The following is a 27,085-nucleotide window of genomic DNA, read 5'->3' on the forward strand; positions in this document are numbered from 1 at the left end:
AGGCTAATGTCCTAGAAGTATAACTGCTAAATCAAAGAGCCTGAGCATTTAACATTTTGACAGATATTGATAAACTACCTTTGAAACAGCTCTATCATTTATAATCTCAACAATACGCTGTGAAAATGCTAATTTCCCACAATTCATCGAGTACGGGGTTTTAGCAATACAGTATTTAGAATGTTTACCCAGGTGAAAAAAATTCCGATACTTTAATTGCCTTTCTAGTAGAAAGTTTGAACATCGTTTGTTGCTATTTAGGTTCTATATAATTTTTTTAAATTAACTAATTAATTAATTTATTTATTTTTGGCTGTGTTGGGTCTTCGTTTCTGTGCGAGGGCTTTCTCTAGTTGTGGTGAGCGGGGGCCGCTCTTCATCGCGGTGAGCGGGCCTCAGTGTCACGGCCTCTTTTGTTGCGGAGCACAGGCTCCAGACGCACAGGCTCAGTAGTTGTGGTGCACGGGTCTAGCTGCTCGGCGGCACGTGGGATCTTCCCAGACCAGGTATCGAACCCGTGTCCCCTGCATTGGCAGGCAGATTCTCAACCACTGCGCCACCAGGGAAGCGCTATTTGGGTTCTAATAGTAATAAGCGAGAGATTTCATAATACTGTAATCACTCCAGGTTCCTCTGACTTCATCTATAAAATGGGTCAGAATGCCCACATACGGCAAACCTGTGGCTAAAAGAAATGCAGTTAAATGAAGATATGGCTTTTATCTGAGAATACTTTGGTTAAAAAATATGTTGCTAAATTCATGTGAAAGCAGCAAAATTACATATCCTGTGAAATATTCCAGAAGTTCCATTGGCTTCTCTCCTGCCACTCCAGTTAATAGGGAGTGTTACTGAGGCCTTAATTATTTTGTCATGAATAAATATTGCCTGAATAATGTACAGACTGGCCAGATACTCCTTTAGGAAAAGAAAAAATTATTTGTTGTTTACTTCCATGTGTCAGGCCAGGCAAACCGAGGCTCACCATTAAAAAAAAAATTTGATCAATGAATCACAACTGGCAGGAGAAAGATTGAGTGCTGAAACCTAGGATGTCTGACCCTAACTCCTTGCTCTCCCCTGTACACCGCTCTGCTTTTAGAGGTACCATTTAAACACGTGATATAAATTAATCTATCAAGTTTCAGGTGATGGTCAGAAAAACACACATGAAAGAATTAATTACCCAACTATTCCAGAAAGAATTTGTCTCACTGAATAGAGAACTCAAACCAACTTCAGTGCTGTCAAATAAAATACATGACATATAAGATTTGAATGCTGAAAGCTATGTCCTCCTGGCTGCAGAGATGTGCTGTCTATGCTTTCAGATACAAGTCCCTGGAGACAGAGTCTTTCCATCATACCTCCTCAGTGCTCACCAAGCAGTCTTGCTGCACTGAGCACAGGGATGTTTTGTTGAGCAGGTACAGGCTCAGCATGAATGTCTGGGCTACCCCAAATCAAGGTGTCCTGTGCCTCTAACAGCCACTCGGTTCCCCACCAGAGAGAGATCCATGTTAGGGACAGAAAAACCCAAGTCATCATCCCTCGACACCCCGAACCCTTCACACCCAGAGGTGCCTAACTTTGGTTGGAAGAAGAAGAGCTACATACAACAGAGATCTTCTTTTCCACCCGTGTTCTGTTCCCACCCCCTTCCCTACTGTGGAGACCTCAGAATATTCCCTAATGTTTAAAAATATAATTTTTATGACACAGTTCAAACTGATTAAAAAGTATCATGGGCACCTGAATACTCATCATTCAGCTCTTAAAATACGTTATGGAATGTTTGCTTTGGATTTTTAAAAGAAAACATTTCAGACGTATAATAAAAGTATAAAGATGAACATAATGACCTACCCGTGTACTCTGCAATGCAGCACCAGAAATACAGGTTCTGTGTGCAGTTCAAGTCCCTCTGTGATATTCCTCTGGTCACGTTTCCTTTCCTCTCCCACAGAGGTAACCACACTCCTAAATTTGATGCCTGTCATTCTTTAACTTTTCAATTGGCTAACAACTTCTCTGTCTCACAAATCTTGGTTTGCCTTCTTTGGTATTTCTTTGAATCATTTAAGCTCCTGCTTTCAAAAAGCCATGTTGCTTTCTAAATAAAACTTTAGTAGGATCATAAAAAACTAAATCATCAAATGTCTATGTGTCTTAGTTTAATTTTAAATATGCCAGTGTGTGTGTGTGTGTGTGTGTGTGTGTGTGTGTTTGTACATTTCAGAAGGCAGATAGAACTATAAATTAAAATGAAAATAATTACAATTTCCCACTAGACCAGTCTGTTATATATGTTTTCCAGGAACTGGACACATGACAGGAGGTTGCAGCAAAAAATTTATCAGATTACCCCAGCTGTTTCCATGATTCATGATGGTTAGGAGGAAGGGATTATAAAGCCCACAGTGCTGGTGGAAGCTGCATTCTTAGTGGTGTAATGAACCAGAATAGAATATGGTCTAGTTAACTTAACTATAATTAGATTAAAACTTTAATTAATTGAGCTAATAAGCTAGTTTTCCATTAATAAATACCATTGGTTTAATTTAAACACTAATGGTATTTATTAGCAAAAAGACACCAGGGAGTCCTTATCCATAAAAGGTTTTAGCAGGAGGTACTTGGTTTTTCTAGATTGTTTATTGTAAATAAACCTGAAATTTATGGATTTATGGGGCATGGCTGTCTGACTGGCTGGAGAAAGGAGAGGTGGTGTAGCTTTGTAGGCTGTGCAGTTAACAGTATATAAAGCAGAGGTATTCCAAAATCAAAAATTTGAGTACTATTTCTGTATCCACTGCTCAAAAACTCAAACTCATGAGTTATTCCAAACTGAAACACAGCCTTATGTAGAATGTAGGCATTCCTTAATCTCTGTTGCAAGAAGAATGGGCTACCTGTAAGATTTTAGTGACAAGTGATTTAATGAAACCAGGTCCCAGGAGGAATGATGGCTAGAAACTCATTGCCATCACAACAGGATGCCGAGCCACGGCTATAGGACTCTGAATTTGCACTAAACAAGGTTTGTGTTGCTTAGATACCCATCCAAATGGAGAGGTTACAGTATTACCTCTAATAAAAGCCATGACAGAAGTACATATTGTGCTGAGTCACCTCACTTAAAGATAGGCTACACTTTGCTGCCCTGAAGGAGGCATTCTGCCTAGAGATGCATTCTGCTTCATCCACAGTGTTTTAAAATTTTTCTGGAATTTAACGCCGTAAGGACACATGCTCTCTGGTTTGTCCCAATCCCAATTATTACACGAACTTCATGAACTAATGTTACATGAACTTCAAGTGTTTTTATTATCTTCCTGGGTCCTTCTTGCAAAAACAAACTTACTAAAGGGGAATCATTAATTTTCAGGCAGACTGGGAACTTCAAAAACTAGAAACCAAGCAAACCTTGTTTCATTTCAAAGTGAATGGGAGCAGTCCTTAAACCAAATGCCTGTTGGAAAAACACGACATCCATCTGGCTTAGGCTAGAAATTAGGTCCCTATATGAGGTCTGGTTTTCAAGATCAGGTTTCAAAACTCTCACGCACCTTCCTCTCTCCTGCTTGGATGAAAGACACCTGTTATCTCACCAGTTCTCGAAGATGGGATTTGGGGCTTTCCATTTTACAAGACAAGTCAAATAGTGTTTAAGTGATGAAGTCCAGAGGTGACACTTAAAAATGTTCAGGTATGCAGCCTTCCCAAGAAAGAGCTCCCTGCAGGAGCTGTGGACATACCCTGGCTGGGCCTCACCTTGGGAGTGTTGCTCCTGTCCTCTGGCCCTGGGGACTGGCTGCCGCTGCTGTTCCAGCCAGCTTCCTGAAAGATGTCAGGACTCTGCTGCCGAAGCTGGCGGGACACGACGAGGTGAATGCGCCTTTCACTGGCCTGTGTGATAAGACACAGGTGTTAGCCACTCTGAGCTTCCATTCAAAGCACCCAGCACCAGTGGCTTACCAAGATGAGTTTGGTTTTACCTTTTTTTAGTGAAAAAAAATTATTTCTAGTATTTTCCATGGCCATGCCCCCTTTGTAATTTAGCAAGAACTTGAGTTATTTCCTTTATCCCTAAATTGGGTAATGAACGTCGCTTCAAGCGAAAAACTAGGGAAGGTTTGACTCATTCAACAGTCTTTGAAAAGATACTGTTGGACATTGCTAATTTATTTTTAATGAATGAGTTCCACTGCACACAAGCCATGTCTGTAGGACTTTCCAGCTAGAACAGAATGTACAGTGTAAAGTGGTAGCCCAGCCCAAATCCCAGATCGAAGGTCTAAGACCACAGGTAAACAATAAAGAAAAAGAAATGGAGTTGGTGGCAGCAACACTACCACTGCAGGAAGAGGAATCCTGTGTCTGACAGTTTCAAACATTTGCGCATTGGAAAGGATGAGCATTTCAGAAATCTGAGGATGACGGCAGGTTATAATGCAGCCTGATTAAACTCCTTTGCCTTGATCCTTTTTTATGTGACAGCCACTAATTGTGATGACTAGTCCTCTCTGCTATGTACCCTGACACTTGGACAGAGCATTGCAAATAGCAAATGCACTGATTATTAGGAAGGTTCATTCCACACCATAAATTTACCTATTGGCTCTCTGCCACAGATGAGTTTCACTTGTGTCTCAGGGTGTGGGTCATTATTCCAGAACTGCTGACTACTGAAGTTCCAGATCTGCAGGCTAGATAGACTAGACCTTGGACCTGTGAAACATCTATAACAAGGCTCCCTGGTGGTCCAAGATGGCGTAGTCTGCTGACCTCCCTGTCACTTGAGTAAAAGCTGACCGTGGCTAAGTCATGACTAGATTTGATTAGAAACCAGGAAAGGCTAGGTTTGAGGACAAGGAAGGCGGAGAAGAGAGGAATAAGTTCTAGGCGTTCCCCTCTACATCCCATCCCCAGACGGCTGAGCATCACAGCCCAGATGGACAGCGGCCTGCCTGCTCTCTTGCTTCACAGGCACAGTTGTCATACCATGGACAAGTCAGGTCGTGAAAGGGGGCCATGGAAAGTCCATGCTCTTCTCCATGGGCTCAGACAATGGGAGTGGAGATATTCGCTTCCTGCCTCTCTGCAGCTTCGGTCCCATGACCCATAACTCACTCCCACTCTCCGGAACAGGGACCTTGTCTTAAAACCTTAAGCAATAAGAACCCCCCAATAAATCAAATCCCCACAGTTGTCCAGCCCAAATCTTCAAGACTTTACATTCTTATATTAATGTCTCTTCTCGGCCATCTCTTGAAGAAGCTTAGGGGTCATCAGTTGGGTGGCTGTACATTAGATGAATGTTTAAAAACACCTGCTAAAGTGCAGTGTCTACTGTAAACAACATGGTGGATGGTGGGCCAGGAGAGTTGACTCATTTCACATAAATGTAGGAAACGCTACAAAGAAAGTCTAAGTCCGCTCACTCTCCTTCACATCAAGCCTGATCATCACCTCTGCTGCCCTGCCCAGTCATCACTAACATACCCTTCCTCTGCTCATTTGCCTATCTTGAATTCCCTGGTGTCTCTCATCATATATAAAGCCTGTGTCAGAACAGGATAAAAATAACAAGCCCAGGAAACAATAATGAAGCAAGCTGACATGAAGAACTATGGTATTAACCAACTAAACTCAGTTCTTGGAAGAGTATTTTGTAATAACTGTCTCTTTCTTTATACCGTAGGTCTCACTTATCCAAATGAGGTTATCTCATTTGGAACTTTCTGAAGGAAAAATTACTAAAAGATAAGAAGTGGCAAACATTCAAGTCAAAACTTCAACTGCTGAGCCCAGATGTGTTCCTTATCTTCAGGGAAACTCCGACGTTTTGAAGGATCTCATTGGTGGTGGTGGGTTTGTATCCAGGCCCACATGTTGCACCATGTTCATTCTGGACCGGCAGCAGTGGCAGGCCTAACCACCTCGTGATAATTGAGAAAATCTGAGGCTTTTACATACTGAATCAACTTGCTAGGCAAAATCCCAAATACCAAGAAGTAGCCTAAGAGCTATTTAATTCACATTTTCCAGCACAAATTTCTCACTGGATTTTCAAATGCTGACTTTGGCGGGAATGCACCCCAGTAAATAGCCCTGGTATCAACTTACTTGGAAATAAATTCCCTGCAAGGCTGGATCCCCAGCTCTGACCAGCCACCTTATAAATTGCTCTCAGAGAGATTCTATTTGATGCTCTTTCTTACTGAGCATTTGAAGTTGAAGGTGGAAAATGGGCTAATGTGTTTATCCTGGCTCTAATTCTCAGGAACAGCTGGATTCAGTGTCGAGAAATGGCCCTTAGCACTAGATAGTCTTTCTTTCCACTGGTGTGAGTGTGGGGTGAGTGTGAGAAGAGGGGAGTCACAGAAAGGCTGAATGAAGGAGAGAATGGCAGGAACTTGTTTATTTCATACTCACATAATCTGTGCCAGGAAGATGGGGGCAGCAGTTCTGTCATTTAAATAACAAACCTTGGGACTTCCCTGATGGTCCAGTGGTAAAGAATCCGCCTTCCAATGCAGGGGACATGGGTTCTATCCCTGGTCGGGGAACTAAGATCCCACATGCCATGGGGCACCTAAGCCCACAGGCCACTACTACTGAGCTTGTGTGACTCAACTAGAGAGGCTGTGTGCTGCGAACTGCAGAGCCCACGTGCTCTGGAGCCCGTGCGCCACAACTACAGAGTCCACGTGTCCTAGAGCCCACACACCACAACTAGAGAAGAGAAAACCCACACGCTACAACTAGAGAGAAACCCGGGCGCTGCAACAAAAGATTCTGCATGCCTCAGTGAAGATCCCGCATGACACAACTAAGACCGATGCAGCCAAAAAATAAACAAACAAACAAAAAATAAATAAAAATAACAGACACTCGAAGAGGGAGCACAGCAACTTTCTTGCATTTCTTGGGATGCTGTAATTTGGGCAAAAGGACTGTTTAACAATTGTGACTCTTTCAAGTGGCAGACCAGGCTATAGGTAAATCCTTTTTACTTTTTCCTCTCCTCTCTTCTCTTCTCTCCCTTAAACATTCTAGATTTTGATCTAGACAAATTCTGGACACAGTGGTTACCAGTTGCACCGCCTGGCTGCTGTATCATTTTCTTTCTACTCTAAGAGCCCAAGCATTAACTCCCTCTTCTCCTTTCCTTGGCTGGGGGGAAGGGATTCTGATGGCCTCTACGTTCTCCCCTGTGGACCTCCGTTTGTTGGCAGGTCTCATTCTACAAACATTCTGTCCCTGTGGCTGACAGGTGCCTGCTCTGGACCAGCCACTGCACTAAGAGCCTTGGGAACATGGCTCCTGCTCTCAGGGAGCTTGTTCTACTTCAGGGGGAGTCAGAAGCAGGTGCCAGGAAAGAGATATGGGTAGCACACAAAGGAGTCTCCTGAGGTGGGACCAATTGCTTCTAGCTGGAAAAAACAGGACAAATCTCATATTCAGAGAAAACCAGAGGGCTAAAACCGAGTAGCATTTCTCATGGAAAGGCTTGTCTTTGTTTTGTTTGATGACTTTCTCTCTGCTCTTTTGAGATTTGACTCAAAACTGCCTATAATGTTTATACGATGGGAGAAATCAGAGGTCACAGAAGGCAGCCATAGGCCGGCAGCCTCATTTATATTTAGCCCATTTCAAAATAATACGATCCCATCTCTTACAGCTGGAAGGAAGAGTCTGAGAGCACTACACTAATGCCTCACAGAGCAAACATCTTCCATCGTGTTCAGCTTGGAAATGGCTCTTTTCTCTACAAAATCCACTATGGTTGATAAGAACTGCTCATATTGTCAGGATGCAACACGGACCAGAAGCTTCACAGAGAGACGTAAATCAAAGATGCCATTGCACGAGGGGCCAGGAGAGGCATTTTGCAGAGCTGTGCTTTGGAGCCGAGTGAGACTTTGTACTGACCCAGTGTTGCATGGGTCCATGAGGTGGCTGTTCAGCCAGTAATAGCTAGGGCAGAGCAAGAGTTGCTAGAGTGCCTGTACTTCAAGGTGTGACCTAGCCGAAGGAAGATTGGAGTTAAACCAAATGTACTCTAGCATTTGCTGCTTTTTAACCACATATATATATGCATATGCTTAAAAAACACATTTGGTAAACTGTAACTCATGTGGGTTTGGTCACTGCATTGATATATTAGTTTCAGAAAATATCAAGTTCAGAGCTACCACACTTGTGCCCCCTCAATGCCACAGGGTATAGTTCTACACAAACACATAAAACAGAGGACTCCAAACTGACTGTTGGGCATTGAGATTGTGCTGCTCACAGCAGACAGACCATGTACACGGCCCCCTTTATGACATAGTATAGACCCGCTTGACTGGAGGTCCCTCTTCTTACAGAGATAAGAGCTGTAGTTGGATTTATAATAATAAGCTATTTACAGAGTTCGTCTCTACTTAGTGCTCCATCCATTAGCATCAGAGGTCTTTTTTTTTTTTTTTTTTACAAATAATTATAGTTTTATTTTTTATTTCTGAAGACATTGTAGTATATAATAGAATGTTACATGTCAGGTGCAAGATGCAATAACTCTTCCTATCCCTCCGAAGGAAAATCCCAGCCATAGGTCACTCTGTGGGAAGATTGAAAGAAATTGCTGCTATATAACTCTTCCCATGGCATTATAGTTTCTATCCTCAAGAGGTCATAGACTCCACTGTATTTGATAGACTCTGCATCTAAGACTGGCTCAGGTCTGGAATCTGAGAGAGGGATTGTGATTTCTCAATAGCAGCTATAAGCCAAGAGAATTAACTGTTAAACTATGAAAAGCAATGAGAGTTTGGTAATTTTACTGAATAAAACACCAACACACTAACAATCAACGATTTTCTTATATATCTTTTTTTTTCAACGTAACAGTAGTGTTTTTTTTTAAATTGCACATGTCTATAAACCTAATAAATATGTTTCCTCTTTTTTTTTACACAGCAAGTTCTTATTAGTCATCCATTTTATACACATCAGTGTATACATGTCAATCCCGATCTCCCAATTCATACCACCACCACCATCCCCACTCCCCCTGCCGCTTTCCCCCTTGGTGTCCATACGTTTGTTCTCTACAACTGTGTCTCAATTTCTGCCCTGCAAACCGGTTCATCTGTACCATTTTTCTAGGTTCCACATATACACATTAATAAATGATATTTGTTTTTCTCTTTCTGACTTACTTCACTCTGTATAACAGTCTCTAGATCCAACCACACCTCAACAAATGACCCAATTTTGTTCCTTTTTATGGCTGAGTAAAATTCTATTGCATATATGTACCACATCTTCTTTATACATTTGTCTGTTGATGGGCATTTAGGTTGCTTCTATGACCTAGCTATTGTAAATAGTGCTGCAATGAACATTGGGGTGCATGTGTCTTTTTGAATTATGGTTTTCTCTGGGTATATGCCCAGTAGTGGGATCGCTGGGTCATATGGTAATTCTATTTTTAGTTTTTTAAGGAACCTCCATACTGTTCTCCATAGTGGCTGTATCAATTTACATTCCCACCAACAGTGCAAGAGGGTTCCCTTTTCTCCACACCCTCTCTAGCATTTGTTGTTTGTAGGTTTTCTGATGATGCCCATTCTAACTGGTGTGACATGATACCTCATTGTAGTTTTGATTTGCATTTGTCTAATGATTAGTGATGTTGAGCAGCTTTTCAGGTGCCTCTTGGCCATCTGTATGTCTTCTTTGGAGAAATGTCTATTTAGGTCTTCTGCCCATTTTTTGATTGTGTGGTTTGTTTTTTTAATATTGAGCTGCATGAGCTATTTATATATTTTGGAAATTAATCCTTTGTCTGTTGATTCGTTTGCAAATATTCTCTCCCATTCTGAGGGTTGTCTTTTCATCTTGTTTATGGTTTCCTTTGCTGTGCAAAAGCTTTGAAGTTTCATTAGGTCCCATTTGTTTATTTTTGTCTTTATTTCCATTACTCTAGGAGGTGGATCAACAAAGATCTTGCTTTGATTTATGTCAGAAAGTGTTCTTCCTATGTTTTCCTCTAAGAGTTTTATGGTGTCCCGTCTTACATTTAGGTCTCTAATCTATTTTGAGTTTATTTTTGTGTATGGTGTTAGGGAGTGTTCTAATTTCTTTCTTTTACATGTAGCTGTCCAGTTTTCCCAGCACCACTTATTGAAGGACTGTCTTTTCTCCACTGTATATCCTTGCTTCCTTTGTCATAGATTAGTTGACCATAGGTGTGTGAGTTTACCTCTGGGCTTTCTAACTTGTATCATTGACCTATGTTCCTGTTTTTGTGCCAGTACCATATTGTCTTGATTACTGTAGCTTTGTAGTATAGTCTGAAGTCAGGGAGTCTGATTCCTCCAGCTCCATTTTTTCCCTCAAGACTGCTTTGGCTATTCAGGATCTTTTGTGTCTCCATACAAATTTAAAGATTTTTTGTTCTAGTTCTGTAAAAAATGCCATTGGTAATTTGATAGGGATTGCATTGAATCTGTAGATTGTTTTGGGTAGTACAGTCATTTTCACAATATTGATTCATCCAATCCGAGAACATGCTATATCTCTCCATCTCTTGGTATCATCTTTAATTTCTTTCATCAGTGTCTTATAGTTCTCTGCATAAAGGGTTTTTGTCTCCTTAGGTAGACTTATTCCTAGGTATTTTATTCTTTTTGTTGCAGTGGTAAATGGGAGTGTTTCATTAATTTCTCTTTCAGGTTTTTCATCATTAGTGTATAGGAATGCAAGAGATTTCTGTGCATTAATTTTGTATCCTGCGACTTTACCAAATTCATTGATTAACTCTAGTAGTTTTCTGGTGGCATCTTTAGGATTCTCTATGTATATTATCATGTCATCTGCAAACAGTGACAGTTTTACTTCTTCTTTTCTCATCTGTATTCCTTTTATTTCTTTTTCTTCTGATTGTCATGGCTAGGACTTCCAAAACTATGTTGAATAATAGCAGTGAGAGTGGACATCCTTGTCTTGTTCCTATCTTAGAGGAAATGCTTTCAGGTTTTCACCATTGAGAATGATGTTTGCTGTGGGTTTGTTGTATATGGCCTTTATTATGTTGAGGTAGGTTCCCTCTATGCCCACTTTCTGGAGAGTTTTTATCATAAATCTGTGTTGAATTTTGTCAAAAGCTTTTTATGCATCTATTGAGGTGATCATATGGTTTTTATTCTTCTATTTGTTTCTATGGTGTATCACATTGATTGATTTGTGTATCTTGAAGAATCCTTGCATGCCTGGGATAAATCCCACTTGATCATAGTGTATGATACTTTTAATGTGTTGTTGGATTCTGTTTGCTAGTATTTTGTTGAGGATTTTTGCATCTATATTCATCAGTGATATTGGTCTGTAATTTTCTTTTTTTCTAGTATCTTTGTCTGGTTTTGGTTATCAGGCTGATGGTGGCCTAATAGAATGAGTTTGGGAGTGTTCCTTCCTCTGCAACTTTTTGGAAGAGTTTGAGAAGGATGGATGTTAGCTCTTCTCTAAATGTTTGATAGAATTCACCTGTGAAGCTATCTGGTCCTGGACTTTTGTTTGTTGCAAGATTTTTAATCACAGTTTCAATTTCATTACTTGTGATTGGTCTGTTCATATTTTCTATTTCTTCCTGGTCAGTCTTGGAAGGTTATATACCTTTCTAAGAATTTGTCCATTTCTTCTAGGTTGTCCATTTTATTGGCATAGCGTTGCTTGTAGTAGTCTCTGAGGATGCTTTGGATTTCTGCTGTGTCTGTTGTAACTTCTCCTTTTCCATTTCTAATTTTATTGATTTGAGTCTTCTCCCTCTTTTTCTTGATGAGTCTGGCTAATGGTTTATCAGTTTTATCTTCTCAAAGAACCAACTTTTAGTTTTCTTGATCTTTGCTATTGTTTTCTTTGTTTCTATTTCATTTATTTCTGCTCTGATCTTTATGATTTTTCCTTCTGCTAACTTTGGGTTTTGTTTGTTCTTCTTTCTCTAGTTCCTTTAGGTGTAAGGTTAGATTATTTATTTGAGATTTTTCTTGTTTCTTGAGGTAGGCTTGTATAGATATAAACTTCCCTCTTAGAACTGCTTTTGCTGCATCCCATAGGTTTTGGACTGTTGTGTTTTCATTGTCATTTGTCTCTAGGTATGTTTTGATTTCCTCTTTGATTTCTTCAGTGATCTCTTGGTTACTTAGTAATGTAGTGCTTAGCATCCCCATGTTGGGTTTTTTACATTTTTTTCCCCTGTAATTCATTTCTAATCCCATAGCTTTGTGGTCAGAAAAGTTGCTTGATATGATTTCAATTTTCTTAAATTTACTGAGGCTTCATTTGTGACCCAAGATGTGATCTAACCTGGAGAATGTTCCGTGCATACTTGAGAAGAAAGTGTAATCTGCTGTTTTTGGATGGAATGTCCTATAAATATCAATTAAATCTATCTGGTCTCTTGTGTCATTTAAAGCTTCTGTTTCCTTATTTATTTTCATTTTGGATGATCTGTCCATTGGTGTAAGTGAGGTGTTAAAGTCCCCCACTATTATTGTGTTACTGTCGATTTCCTCTTTTATAGCTGTTAGCAGTTGCCTTATGTATTGAGGTGCTCCTATGTTGGGTGCATATATACTTATAATTGTTATATCTTCTTCTTGGATTGATCCCTTGATCATTATGTAGGGTCCTTCCTTGTCTCTTGTAACATTCTTTATTTTAAAGTCTATTTTATCTGATATGAGTATTGCTACTCCAGCTTTCTTTTGATTTCCATTTGCATGGAATATCTTTTTCCATCCCCTCACTTTCAGTCTGTATGTGTCCCTAGGTCTGAAGTGGGTCTCTTGTAGAGAGCATATATATGGATCTTGTTTTTGTATCCATTCAGCAAGCCTGTGTCTTTTGTTTGGAGCATTGAATCCATTCACGTGTAAGGTAATTATTGATATGTATGTTCCTGTGACCATTTTCTTAATTGTTTTGGGTTTGTTTTTGTAGGTCCTTTTCTTCTCTTGTGTTTCCCACTTAGAGAAGTTCCTTTAGCATTTGCTGTAGAGCTGGTTTGGTGGTGCTGAATTCTCTTAGCTTTTGTTTGTCTGTAAAGCTTTTGATTTCTCCATCGAATCTGAATGAGATCCTTGCCAGGGAGAGTAATCTTGGTTTTAGGTTGTTCCCTTTCATCAGTTTAAGTATATCATGCCACTCCCTTCTGGCCTGTAGTGTTTCTGCTGAGAAATCAGCTGTTAACCTTATGGGAGTTCCCTTGTATGTTTTTTTTTTTTTTGTGGTACACAGTCCTCTCACTGTTGTGGCCTCTCCCGTTGTGGAGCACAGGGTCCAGACGTGCAGTCTCAGCAGCCATAGCTCACGGGCCTAGCCGCTCCATGGCATGTGTGATCTTCCCAGACCGGAGCACGAACCTGCATCCCCTGCATCAGCAGGCGGACTCTCAACCACTGCGCCACCAGGGAAGCCCCCCTTGTATGTTATTTGTCATTTTTCCCTTCCTGTTTTCAATATTTTTTTTTGTCTTTAATTTTTGCCAATTTGATTAGTATGTGTCTCGGCGTGTTTCTCCTTGGGTTTATCCTGTATGGGACTCGCTGTGCTTCCTGGACTTGGGTGGCTATTTCCTTTCCCATGTTAGGGAAGCTTTCAACTATAATCTCTTCAAATATTTTCTCAGGTCCTTTCTCTCTCTCTTCTCCTTCTTGGACGACTATAATGCGAATGTTGGTGCGTTTAAAGTTGTCCCAGAGGTCTCTTAGGCTGTCTTCATTTCTTTTCATTCCTTTTTCTTTATTCTGTTCCGCAGCAGTGAATTCCACCATTCTGTCTTCCAGGTCACTTATCCGTTCTTCTGCCTCAGTTATTCTGCTATTGATTCCTTCTAGTGTAGTTTTCATTTCAGTTATTGTATTGTTCATCTCTGTTCGTTTGTTCTTTAATTCTTCTAGGTCTTTGTTAAAGATTTCTTGCATCTTCTCAATCTTTGCCTCCATTCTTTTTCCAAGGTCGTGGATCATCTTCTCTATCATTATTCTGAATTCCTTTTCTGGACGGTTGCCTATCTCCACTTCATTTAGTTGTTTTTCTGGGGTTTTATCTTGTTCCTTCATCTGGTACATAGCCCTCTGCCTTTTCATCTTGTCTGTCTTTCTGTGAATGTGGTTTTTGTTCTGCAGGCTGCAGGATTGTAGTTCTCCTTGCTTCTGCTCTCTGTCCTCTGGTGGATGAGGCTATCTAAGAGGCTTGTGCAGGTTTCCTGATGGGAGGGACTGGTGGTGGGTAGAGCTGAGTGTTGCTCCGGTGGGCAGAGCTCTGTAAAACTTTAGTCCACTTGACTGCTGATGGGTGGGGCTGGGCTCCCTCCCTGTTGGTTGTTTGGCCTGAGGCAACCCAACACTGGATCCTACCTGGGCTCTTTGGTGGGGCTAATGGCAGACTCTGGGAGGGCTCATGCCAAGGAGTACTTCCCAGAACTTCTGCTGCCAGTATCCTTGTCCCCACGGTGAGCCACAGCCACCCCCCGCCTCTGCAGGAGACCCTCCGACACTAGCAGGTAGGTCTGGTTCAGTGTCCCCTGGGGTCACTGCTCCTTCACCTGGGTCCCGATACGCACACTACTTTGTGTGTGCCCTCCAAGAGTGGGGTCTCTGTTTCCCCCAGTCCTGTTGAAGTCCTGCAATCAAATCCCACTAGCCTTCAAAGTTTGATTCTCTAGGAATTCCTCCTCCCGTTGCCGGACCCCCAGGTTGGGAAGCCTGACGTGGGGCTCAGAACCTTCACTCCAGTGGGTGGACTTCTGTGGTATAAGTGTTTTCCAGTCTGTGAGTCACCCACCCAGCAGTTATGGGATTTGATTTTGCTGTGATTGCAAAATCACCCCATCCTACCGTCTCATTGTGGCTTCTCCTTTGTCTTTGGATGTGGGGTATCCTTTTTGGTGAGTTCCAGTGTCTTCCTGTTGATGATTGTCCAGCAGCTAGTTGTGATTCTTGTGTTCTCACAAGAGGGAGTGAGAGCACGTCCTTCTACTCCGCCATCTTGGTTCAGGCCTTAGCATCAGAGGTCTTAATGACCCATTTCTTTAAAAAAAAATTCATCCTGCGTCTGCATTCTCCACTGGTTTCTTTTCCAAGGATCCCAGAGTGAGACAGCCTAGCTTTAACTGTGGGGATGGTTCTTCCTGCACCTTTGGGGGCTGCCCCACTTTAGCTCCCCTTCCAGCTAGGGCTCAAGTATCATTTTCAGTTCATCTGTCTTGTGCTCACAAAGCCCTGGGGAACTGTGGAGCACTGGTTGCACACAGCCAGGAAGCCACAGCTATGGAAGAGATGGCAGACATCATCTAATCCAACATTTCCTCTGTAGTTTGTGCTTTAATTCCACTCCAAAACCCTTGCCGTGTTGTCACCCAGATCATGCTTCAGTGCCTCCAATGATAAGGAACTGTGTCCCAAGGCAGTGCAGCACTAATTAGCAAGTTTTTTAGACAGCACTAATTAGCAAGTTTGTCCTTAGGTTGAGTTTAAATTCGTCTTTCCCTTGCTTGCCCATTGGTTCTAGTCATGCCCTCTCGGGCAACCCCAAATCAATTTCCATGTGACAAGCCTATTTGAAAATAGCTCTCATTGCCCTCCCTGATCTCTTTTCCTTTCCAGATCAAGTATTCCTAGTTTCTTCACTATTTAACATGTTTTCAAGTGCCCTCAAAAATGTGATGAACTCTTGATGACTCACTGTAATAAAGCTGAGTTGGGTGTGCGTATGAGATTTGGGCCTAGAAGACAAATCTTGGTCTGACCAGCAGAGCAGGGACTTTTTTTGGATGGACCAGCTGCACCCGGGACCTCACTGATGGAGTTCGCATTTTGCCATTTCACATGTGCATAGGGATTGTCTCTGTGTTCTATGGAGCCAAGAACTCCACAGATGTCTGTCTTCGTTATTACTGCGTAACTGAAAGATGACAGGGAAGCTCCCAAGACGCTGCTGTGAAACACATCACAGCAGTGCAACCTGGCTCTGAGATCACATGTGGCACACGGACCCTACCTGGCAATACAGACAACAGGAGGCATCTGAACACGGTTACCCACTGATATGCTAGAAAAATAACAAAGTTGTCAGCCATTCCTGTTGATATGGCAACATACTGCACAATGAGGTACAGAAACAAAATCCTTGCCTAACGGTCCTGCCAGTCAGCAAGAGAACATTTGAGAAACAGAAATCTCTCTCACTAAAAGGAAATCCTCCTACACCGTTGGTGGGAATGTAAGTTGGTGCAGCCACTGTGGAAAACAGTATGGAGGTTCCACAAACAATTAAAAATAGAATTACCATATGATCCAGTAATCCCACTCCTGGGCATATATCCAGACAAATCTGTAATTCAGAAAGATATATGCACCCCTGTGTTCATAGCAGCACTATTCACAATAGCCAAGACATGGAAGCAACCTAAGGGTCCATCGACAGATGAATGGATAAACAAGATGCGGTACATATATACAATGGAATATTATTCAGCCATAAAAAAGAATGAAATAATGCCATTTGCAGCAACATGGATGGACCTAGAGATTATCATACTAAGTGAAGTCAGACAGAGAAAGACAATATCACATGATATCACTTATATGTGGAATCAAAAATATGACACAAATAAACTTATCTACAAAACAGAAACAGGCTGCCAAGGGGGAGAGGGTACGGGGGAGTTTGGGATTAGCAGATGGAAACTATTATTTATAGAATGGATAAACAACAAGGTTCTACTGTATAGCACAGGGAACTATATTCATTATCTTGTGATAAACCATAATGGAAGAGAATATGAAAAAGAATATATATATGTATAACTAAATCACTTAGCTGTACAGCAGAAATTAACACAACATTGTAAATCAACCATACTTGAATAAAAAAGTTAAAAAAAAAAGTCTCACTAAGCAATAAGTTAGGGCTCCAGAATTACAACTCTAGGATGAGCTAATGGTGTTGCTAGTCCCTATAAAATGAGCTTGGTGAAAACAAATCTGGTGTGTGTTGATTTGTTCACCACTGAGACTTTAGCACCTGGCATACATAGAGCCTGGTACATTCTGAAAAGAATTCTGAGTATCTTCTCTGGAGAGGCAGCAGCTACTTTAGTGCATTAAGGGTGACCAGAGTCTGGCCAAGGAAAAGGGAAATTAAGGAGGCTTTGAGGAAAAGTGCTGAATAGGACCTTAGGATTTGACAAGGGTAGAAAAGAAGATTTGAGACAGCAATTTGATCTATTTTTCCCACTAGACTTTAGCTCCAGGTACATCTTTATGTTTCCAGAAGCATATCTTTTAAGTGCTAAGAAATTAACGATGACAGTCTGACTTATACAGGGTCATACAGATGTCAGTGACAAGCTCAAAATAAGAAATTAATTCCTGAGTAAGCAGAATGACCTAAGTCCTCAAACACCATTTCTTTTATGGTATCTGGAAGTTACTCTGATTCTGTTCCGTGGTAAAAACAAAACAAAATCATGTCGGGGAATATGAGAGTTGGAGAGGGTAGTGAAGTTTCAAGATCCCCTAATATTTGGAGTGTAGCTGGGCAGGAGATTCACTCATAAAATTCTGAGTTGAAAGGCTGAACAGTTTTGCAAGTCATGCTTTAATCATGAATGCATGGAATTTGGAGCCCTATATAAAAATCATTTGGACTCTAAGAATTCAGCTCACGAGAATGTTTCTAAAATTAAAAAAACCTGTTTAGTCTTATGTGCATTAAATTTACTACCATACTGCATTAAGAAAATTTGTTTAGATAGGGATTTGATTTGATATTAGCTGTGCTAATCTATAAAAAAAAAAATCACACACACAGAACTGTCAGGTCTTATTTCTTGGCCATTCTTACTGGCTCCAGGGGACAAAAGTTCTGCCCCAGAACTCATGAGCTGGAATCATGTATTTAGAACAAATGTAGGCAATGGAGTAGTCCATTATTTAATTTCTGGCTCTGTGTAAAGGCCTATCACATTCTTTTAAAAAGTCTGAAGAAGCTGCTTGTCAATTGTTCTGTGGTGAAGTAACTTCTCATTTAAATATTAATTCATGTGAGGGGAAAAAAAATCACATGGGCCAGTATTAATGAAAACCCATGTATCACAACCTCTGCAAATGGCTTTGAATTATTTCAACTTCTGCATCAAGTCTGGGAAGCTGGCTAAGAAAAAAAAGGCACAAAAAAGAGATACTCAAATTTGAAATCCATCATTGCTTTCTTCATTTATTAACTGTATATATTTGAACTCCTAAATATGAATTCACTGATCCATAACTGCGGGTAGATGAGAGCATCTCAAAACAGGCATAACTCTCAGCAGAAATCTTTCTCATATTGAATATTGGGTAGATATATGTGGAACCTCCCGGGTTTGGGATGTTGAAATGTCTTTTTCCCCCCTAGGGTCTCAAACCTTTGGCCCATATATCTTTGTTCTATTATTTTAGGTATGACACCAGACAGTTCAACAACTTTCGTAGAGAGATTCTAGTCGTGGTGCTCAAAAAGCTTAAATTGACAAGGGAGAAATATAAAGTTGTACTAAGTTGCTAAATAAGGCTATTGCCCCATAATTGAAGCTTCTGTCTCCATCAGGTTTGTCTCTGAGAGGAGTGCAACTCTCCATCTGTCTAAATCTGGAGTCTGGTCCTTAGGGCTGCTGCCGAGTAAGCCAAGGTTAGGGCTCCACATATGTAAAGCTGGTCAAATTTAAAACAGTTGTGGCTTCTCTGTAATAACTTTTCCCTGAAATAATGTAGAAAATGGCAGAATGTGTGGGACTGTGGGAGAAAACATGACCAAAAGGACATGTTGTTTGGGAATTTCTTTGTAAGGCAAGTATGATTCATGCAGTGGACAAACAAGGCCAATGCAGCCAAGGATTGGTTGGAAATTTGAGTCTCAGCTTTTTTTTTTTTTTTTTTTTTTTGTGGTACGCGGGCCTCTCACTGTTGTGGCCTCTCCCTTTGCGGAGCACAGGCTCCGGACGCTCAGGCCCAGCGGCCATGGCTCACAGGCCCAGCTGCTCCACGGCATGTGGGATCCTCCCGGACTGGGGCACGAACCCGTGTCCCCTGCATCGGCAGGCGGGCTCTCTACCACTGCGCCACCACGGAAGCCGAGTCTCAGCTTTTGAAGGGCATTTAGTTTAATCACCCCAGCTTGGTGTGTGTTACGAGTATCTCATAAATAAAATTCATGCTTGAGATCGCTTAACTGAGTTTGCCCAGCATTCTACTTTTTCCATTTCTTTTCCAACTAGTTTTGTCCAAGCTTTTTTTTTTTTCTCCCTCCTCTTCCACTGCCTGTAAAGCACACTGGCTTTGTTTGGTAAGCAGAAGAATCTTTTAGGAAATTCCACTGTTAGGCAAGATTTTATTTCATAGATTAAGTTTCTCAGGGAAAAAATATTTTCCTCTTCTGTTACTAATCTACAAAAGTAGAATGTCATTTGTAATCAAGAGTTTTCCAAGTGACATGAGTAAGGGAGTTTTTCTTTCACCTATTGGGAAGGATAGTTGGCAGATGATCTTCAGAATGTGAGCTGCACTGACTGACCTGCAGAGGGAGTTGACAAGTGTAACAGGGAAAAAAAAATTGATGATCACCCAAGAGTCTGCTTTTTAAGGAGAAAAAAAATCATGCTTAGAGTGCAGTTTCTTCACAAAGAAAAAACCAAGGGCTTTTCTTTTTCCATGGATTAATATTTTCAAAAACATTGTCTATATCCTGTTCTCACCCATTGGCACATACAGGCTACACCACCGGCTCAGTGCTGACTTAATTGTATTTGAGGAGAGGTGGGAATGTATTCCAAGCTCCAAGAGGCCAGGACTGTGTCAGTCTTGTTCACCGTTGTACTACACACCTCTTGGTACTTAGAAGGTGCTCAACCAATAATAACTGAGCAAATACAAGGCGACAAAAAGTAGAGTTCTACCTTGGGGACAAATAATGTAAAAGTGGATTTGGTGCTTGTTCTTCAGTAAATGGTTTGACAAAAAATATCCTTATGAGATGGAATTAATGTGTGAATTATATATAATTGTACATTTTTATAATTTGACTAAACTTATTCATTCAAATATTTATTGAGTGCCTATTACTGCCAGGCATATCTCTAAGTGCTTGAGATATAATACTCTACTGTACTATACTATGCTAGATTGGCAGGTAATAATACAATAATTTGTTGGTAGAAGATAAAGAAGATTAGGGACTTCCCTGGTGGTCCAGTGGTTAAGACTTAGCGCTTCCAATGCAGCGGGCATGGGTTCGATCCCTGGTTGGGGAACTAAGATCTCACAAGCCTCGTGGCATGGCCAAAAAAAAGAAGATCAAGAAGATTAGAGGATACAGAATTGAGAATTGAGGGTGGGAGATGCCACTTTAAGTGGGATTGTCAGCGAAGGTGTCTCTGAGGAGGTGACATTTGAGGAGAGACCTGAGTGAAGTGTAGGAGTTACATAGACATTTGTAAGAGTCTTTTGATCAGAGGGACAGCAAGAACATCAGCCTTGAGTTGAAAAAGTTCTTAAAAATGTTTGAGGAATGGGCTTCCCTGGTGGCGCAGTGGTTGAGAGTCCGCCTGCCCATGCAGGGGACACGGGTTCGTGCCCTGGTCCGGGAAGATCCCACATGCCGCAGAGCGGCTGGGCCCGTGAGCCATGGCCACTGAGTCTGCGTGTCCAGAGCCTGTGCTCCGCAACAGGAGAGGCCACAACAGTGAGAGGCCCGCGTACCACAAAAATGTTTGAGGAATAGCAAGAAGGCAGTGTGACTGAGCATGGTTAAACAAGGGGGAGAATACCAGAAATACTCCCCTTTGCTTAAGATGAGGTTGCAGAGACAACTAAAGACCAGATTAGTATGGTTCTGCAGGCCACTGTAAGGATTTGGATTTTTAATCTGAGTGCCTGGGGAAGCATCAGAGAGCTGAGGGCAAGAAAGCGACATGGTGGAATTGACTCTGTAAATTGGTCATTCTAACTGCTGAGTAGAGAGAGAGGTGAGGATCATGGAATATGGAAGCAAGGAGACCAGTTAAGAGGTTCTTGCAGTGGCCTAGACCAAAGATAATGGTGGCCTAGCTGACCCAAGCCATGGAGTTGGTGAGAGATGAATTGTAGGCTGGGGATGTAGAAGAGTAAAGATTCTTTTTGGCCCAAGTAACTGAGAAAATGGTGTGCCATTTCTAGAGATGAGGAAAGACTGAGGGGAAGAGCAGGTTTGGAAAGGGGTGGAGGGGGGAGAAGTCAAGGGTTCACTTTTGGACATTAAATTTGAGATGCCTTTTAGACAGCCACATGGAGATACCAAGTAGGCAGCTGTCTATGTAAGTGTGGTGTTCAGAGAAGTTGGAGCTGGGCATGTGAACTTGGGAATAGATGGCATAAACTCCAGAAGGGAAATGTCTCTTGTAACTCTGGTTTTGTGCTCTCCCGGCTCCACAGGGCATGACCTCAGGCCCCATAGGACAGATGGACGGCCATCAGGTTAAGAATCACCTTGGACCTGGGGCACCATCAAAAGTCCCAGCTCGGGGACCAAAGCACCACATGTACTTCCTGTCCTGGTAGACGGAGGAAGCAGGGTAAGTCCCCTTGCACCCTCTGCCTCAGGCTTTCCACCTTTAAAATGACAATAATTTCAACTGCTACTTGGTTCTCCTCAAAAAAGAGGGATAAGATACCACACATACGACAGTGAAAAGAGTTGCCAACACCTGGAAGAACTCCATGACTGGAACCCAAGGGTAGGGAGATTTGTTTGTACTGAGATGATCAAGTCCTTGAGAGTAGGATCTGTCTTCTGAATGTCATCCTCCATGGAACTTGGTACAAGGACCAGTCAGCTACTGCTGCTGACTCTCTGTCTATACTTGAAGAATTAATACTTCAGTCACTAAGTGGAAGCTGACATGATGTGCCAGATAACTGCAAACGCATCTTAAGACAAGGCCTCTGTTCTTGCCCCTCTCCTATCAGCTCTCCACTGCCTCTAGAGAGATCTTGCTAGAAAATCATGTCACTTCCTTTCTTAAACCCTTCCAATGACACCTCATGGCCTTGGGGGTAAGGTCTGAGCTCCTTATCATGGCCTGTAAAACTCTACATGATCTGGCCCTTGCCTACCACTCCTGCCTTATCTATTGCTGCTTTTAAAATGTATACCACTCTCCAGGTGTTAACCATTTCTCTAACTGGCTTTTGGGGAAACATTCTTTTGTGTTGTGTCTCCTTAGAACGACCCTCCCTGCATCATGCACCTAGAGAACTTCTGCTAATCCATCAAAACCCCAGTTCAAGATTTTCCTCCTCTGTGAAGAATCTCTAGACCCCATCTCAGTAAAAAAAAAAAAAAATCTCTCCTTTGCCTACACCAGCACTATACTTAATTTCACCATTACACACTGTCACACCACATGGCAGTCATTTAGAAAAAGTCCACCTCCTCTACTAGACTGTGGACTCCTTTGGGAGACCAGCCTAAGAGGTCATCATCTCCCTGTTCTCTGCACCCAATCCAGAGCTAGGCAAGCAGCAAAAACTTAATACATTTTGGCCAAATGAAGTGGATTAAAGGGTTAGAATACAAGAGCCCAGAACAAAGCCTGTCTCTCTAGGGATAAAGCTGGAAGCTCAGAGAACATTAGAAAAGCTCATGATGAAGAATAAACAACCCAGTCAAAAAATGGGCAGAAGATCTAAATAGACATTTCTCCAAAGAAGACATACAGATGGCCAACAGGAACATGAAAACATGTTCAACCTCACTAATTATTAGAGAAATGCAAATCAAAACTACAATGAGGTATCACCTCACATCAGTCAGAATGGCCATCATCAAAAAGTCTACAAATAATAAATGCTGGAGAGGGTGTGGAGAAAAGGGAACCCTCCTATATATACTGTTGGTGGAAATGAAAGTTGGTAAAGCCACTATGGAGAAGAGTATGGAGGTTTCTTAAACTAAACACAGAGTTACCATATGATCCTACAATCCCACTCCTGGGCATATATCTGGAGAGGACTATAATTCAAAAAGATACATGCACCCCAATATTCACTGCAGCACTGTTTACAATAGCCAAGACACAGAAGCAATCTAAATATCCATCAACACAGGAATGGATAAAGAAGAGGTGGTACATATATACAATGGAAAATTACTCAGCCATAAAAAAATGAAAAAAGTGCCATTTGCAGCAACGTAGATGGATCTAGAGATTATCATACTAAGTGAAGTAAGTCAGATGGAGAAAGATAAATATCATGATATCGCTTATATGTGAAATCTAAAAAAAAAGATACAAATAAACTTATTTACAAAACAGAAATAGATCCACAGACATAGAAAAGAAACTTATGGTTACCAAAGGGGAAGGTGGGGGAGGGATAAATTAGGAGTTTGGGATTGACATATACACACTAGTATATATAAAATACATAACCAACAAGGACCTACTGTATAATACAGGGAACTACACTCAATATTTTGTAATAACCTATAAGGAAAAAGAATCTGAAAAAGAATAAATTATACATATATACGTAAAACTGAATCACTCTGTTGTATACCTGAAACACAACATTGTAAATCAACTATAGTTCAATGAAAAAAAAAAAAAAAAACGACAACAAAAAGAAAAACTCATGGCGACCCAGCCAAAGTCAACAGGATGCATGCTGGGGCTTGGTAACATCATGTCTGTCTGGAGAGTGAATTAGTTTGAACTAATGTCAGGCTATCGTGAGCTCTATTTGCCTGACTAATGATAATTTGTATGCCTCTCTTATAGGGGGACTTCCTTAGGTTCATATTTGAGTTCCCTTGGGCTTTCGAAGGGGGCTGGACTTAGCCATGGAGACAGGTCTCAGCCTTAGCCAATCCTACAGTGGTTTCTTGTCCACAGGATCCCTGGAGGGCACATGGCACAGCTTCTTACAGGAGTTGGTACAACCAGATGTCTTGGAAGTGTCCAGAACACATCTAAGTGAGCTCTGGGTCTATGACTATCATACTAGGTACAGGGGTGACACAACCCCACTGACCTTGAGTGATCTTAACCTGGTGAGGTTGCAACACCTTGCCTAATGTGTTTACCTGCCGTCAGACTGGATGACTGGCAACACCAATGGAATGGCCATGACCCCAAGACACACCGTTTGCTCGACTAATATTCTTCCCTGGCCCTCCACCCTCAACTCCTCGAAAGGGAGGCACTGTATGTCACACGGGGTAGTAACAGGGTAGGTGGGTCAGGGTGATGAGTGTTCCTGATCATGCTGGCAATTTCTGACTGGGATCTTGTAATGACCCGTGACCCACCTGAATCAGATGAGCTGCACTTTCCGGGCTGCCGTACCGAAGGTCATGTCCATTGATGGCTAACACACGATCGTTCTCCTCCAGCTGACCGTGTCGGTCTGCCACGCCACCATCCAGAACGTTGGAAATAAACACCCCAGGCTCATCCACCTTGCGTACTAGTTTTATTCCAAGCTGCTCCTCCGGGCTGCTTTTGTTGAGGATCACGTGGAAACTATCATCCCGGGGCCCGTAGGTGTCCAGGGGCTGCCCATCAGTCCTGCTCCGGAATTTCTGCTCCCGCAGCACCGTCAGCCACAGCACCTGGCAGGGCTGCCGCAGGAGGTGCAGGGCATAGTTGTGCCGTACGTTGCCGATGTCCATCCCGTTGACCTAGGGCAAGGGGACCTCAGAATCTGCAGCGACCGAGCCGTCTGCTCCACCGGCCACAACCCTGCCCCAAAGGCCCAGCCCACAGACTCACTGGGGCCCTTCCTGAAGGACCACTCTGCTCTATCACCTTCTCCGTCCAAATACCCCCCATCTTCCAACAGGACTTGTAACCTGGTTTCCTTGAGTATTAGCTGCACACCTTTTCAACTCTCTCTCAGCAGACACCATCTTTCTTCAGTCTGGTCCTTACACAGGCCCTTGAATTTATATAGTCCTAACCCTCCTTTCTGTTGCTTGCTAAACTTATTTTTCAGCTGAAGGGGGGAGGAAAAGGAAGAAAAAGTGGGAAGAGGCAAAAGAAGAAAAGAAAATTTCCGATTAATGTTTACATTAAACTGTTGTTTAAATCAAACTGAGTTGGCATTTTCTTTCCAAACATCTCCAGATGAATTTTTCTCCCTGGATCACCTGTACTGGAACTTCTAGGCCCCACTACTGCGTGCGTGCGTGTGTGTGTGTGTGTGTGTGTGTGTGTGTGTGTGTGTGTCAAGTCTCCAGGTGTTCACCTACAAGTTCTTTTGCCCATGTTCTCAGCAAAGGAGAGAAAAAAAATCTCTACAGTTTCAAACAAACTGATGTGAATGGAAGCTTCTAGGCTCTTTTATTGAAAGGCTGGATCACATTATTAGGCCAGCTTGGCCCACTCATTTGTGCCTCACTAATGATCTTCAGAGCTGATGCTGCATGGGGCTTTCTGGTTTTAATTACTCTAGGCAGGCCCAGCCTGAAGGTTTCAGATCCCAGTTGTGGTCACTGCCTGAGAAGAAAATAATTTCACAGCAGCACTCCACTCTGTGCTTAAGGAAGGAGGCCTCACAGAAGAGAAACAACCTTCTTGAATTTCTATGGTTTGGTAAGATTTCCTGTACTTGCAGCCAGCTGTTAGAAGAATCTTGGAATGAGATTTCACGGGCCTGCCTGCAGCGTGCCATCACTAGTCCTCCGTTGCATCTCCAGGGATGGATGGAGGCTCCCTCGTGCTTGGACAAGGCTCATCACCTTTGTCCAAGCACAGGTGAGCTCAAAGACCTGGCTCTGCTCTGACACCTTATCCCGGGTCTGGTTTTCCCCATCACACCCAGGCCAAAAGAAAGTCAGGGTCGCCTGCTAAATACTCCTGGCAGCTCTTTTGCTTGCAAGTTCCAGTTGAAGGTCACAAGAATCAAAAAGGTTTTCCTTATGCAACCGTCCCAGGCAGCATAGTTTCCACAGAACTGGGAGGAAGCCATGCAGAGTGTCGCTGATTGCACGGCTGATTGTCCCTTGAGGTTGACGGGCCCTGCCTCATACTCCACCTCGGAGGCCAGTGAGAATATCAGTGTTTCTACAATAACTGCTTTAAGTTCTTTCTCCTCTTATTCCAAACAATAAGAATTTCTTTGCCAGAGAAACAGCTCATGATGTATCAGGAGCTGGCCCCTCAGCAACCCAGAAGGGATGGGATTAAACTGTCATCTGAGTATCAGACAGGAAATATATGACCAAGGCAGGGATTTTTTCTTATCACTTTTGGCACATGTTGGACTTCTGTCTGATAAACAACTCTTCCTTTATCCTTTCTCTTCTTCTGAAAATTCCTCCCTAGCATCCTTCCCCTCAGTCAAGCCTCAGAGGACAGTAATGTCCAACGTGTTCTCTTCCACCACCTGTCTCCCCTGGAATGTCTGTGGGTTGGCAGAATAGCTTAGGGATTTGTGTTTGTGTGTGTGTGAAGGGCCATTAAGCTATAGGAAATTTACTTTAGAGGGGTGTGTGAATGTAAGTGATTAGGTAAAATATAAAATGTTCCATTTATCTGCTCTAAAAACAATTTAAGAAGATATAGGTTTCAGTTTCATATTGTTTTATGTTATTCTACTTAAAGTGGGAGGAAAGGGTGAGAGAGTAAGAGAGAGGAGGGAGGAGGAAAAGGAAGAGAGAAGAACGCAGAGGTAGAGAAAAGGGAGGGAGAAGATAGCAGAAGGCCGAGGAAGGAGGGGAACACAGAGACAAAATGATACAGAGGGGCTTCCCTGGTGGTGCAGTGGTTGAGAGTCCGCCTGCCGATGTAGGGGACGTGGGTTCGCGCCCCAGTCCGGGAAGATCCCACATGCCGTGGAGCGGTTGGGCCTGTGAGCCATGGCCGCTGAGCCTGCGCGTCCGGAGCCTGTGCTCCTCAACGGGAGAGGCCACAACAGTGAGAGGCCCGCGTACCGCAAAAAAAAAAAAAAAAAAAAAAAAAAAAGATAGACAGTATTTATACAGAGAGAGAAAGAGAGATCAAAAGAAC

General features: G+C 42.2%; 1 protein-coding gene across 2 annotated transcripts in view; it reads right to left on the bottom strand.

The window, feature by feature from the left end:
* Positions 1-27,085, bottom strand: part of LNX1 (ligand of numb-protein X 1) — a gene marked incomplete at its 5' end in the record, with an annotated part of 128,776 nt that overhangs the window by 14,061 nt on the left and 87,630 nt on the right. For both annotated transcript variants that reach the window (XM_079701785.1, XM_079701786.1), the window contains 2 exons: positions 3,775-3,909; positions 24,385-24,756. In XM_079701785.1, the coding sequence (XP_079557911.1) occupies positions 3,775-3,909; positions 24,385-24,756 (507 nt within the window). The remainder of the gene's footprint in view (positions 1-3,774; positions 3,910-24,384; positions 24,757-27,085) is intronic.

This window comes from Hyperoodon ampullatus (assembly GCF_949752795.1).
Source record: "Hyperoodon ampullatus genome assembly, chromosome: 1".
In the NCBI taxonomy this organism is placed as follows: Eukaryota; Metazoa; Chordata; class Mammalia; order Artiodactyla; family Ziphiidae; genus Hyperoodon; species Hyperoodon ampullatus.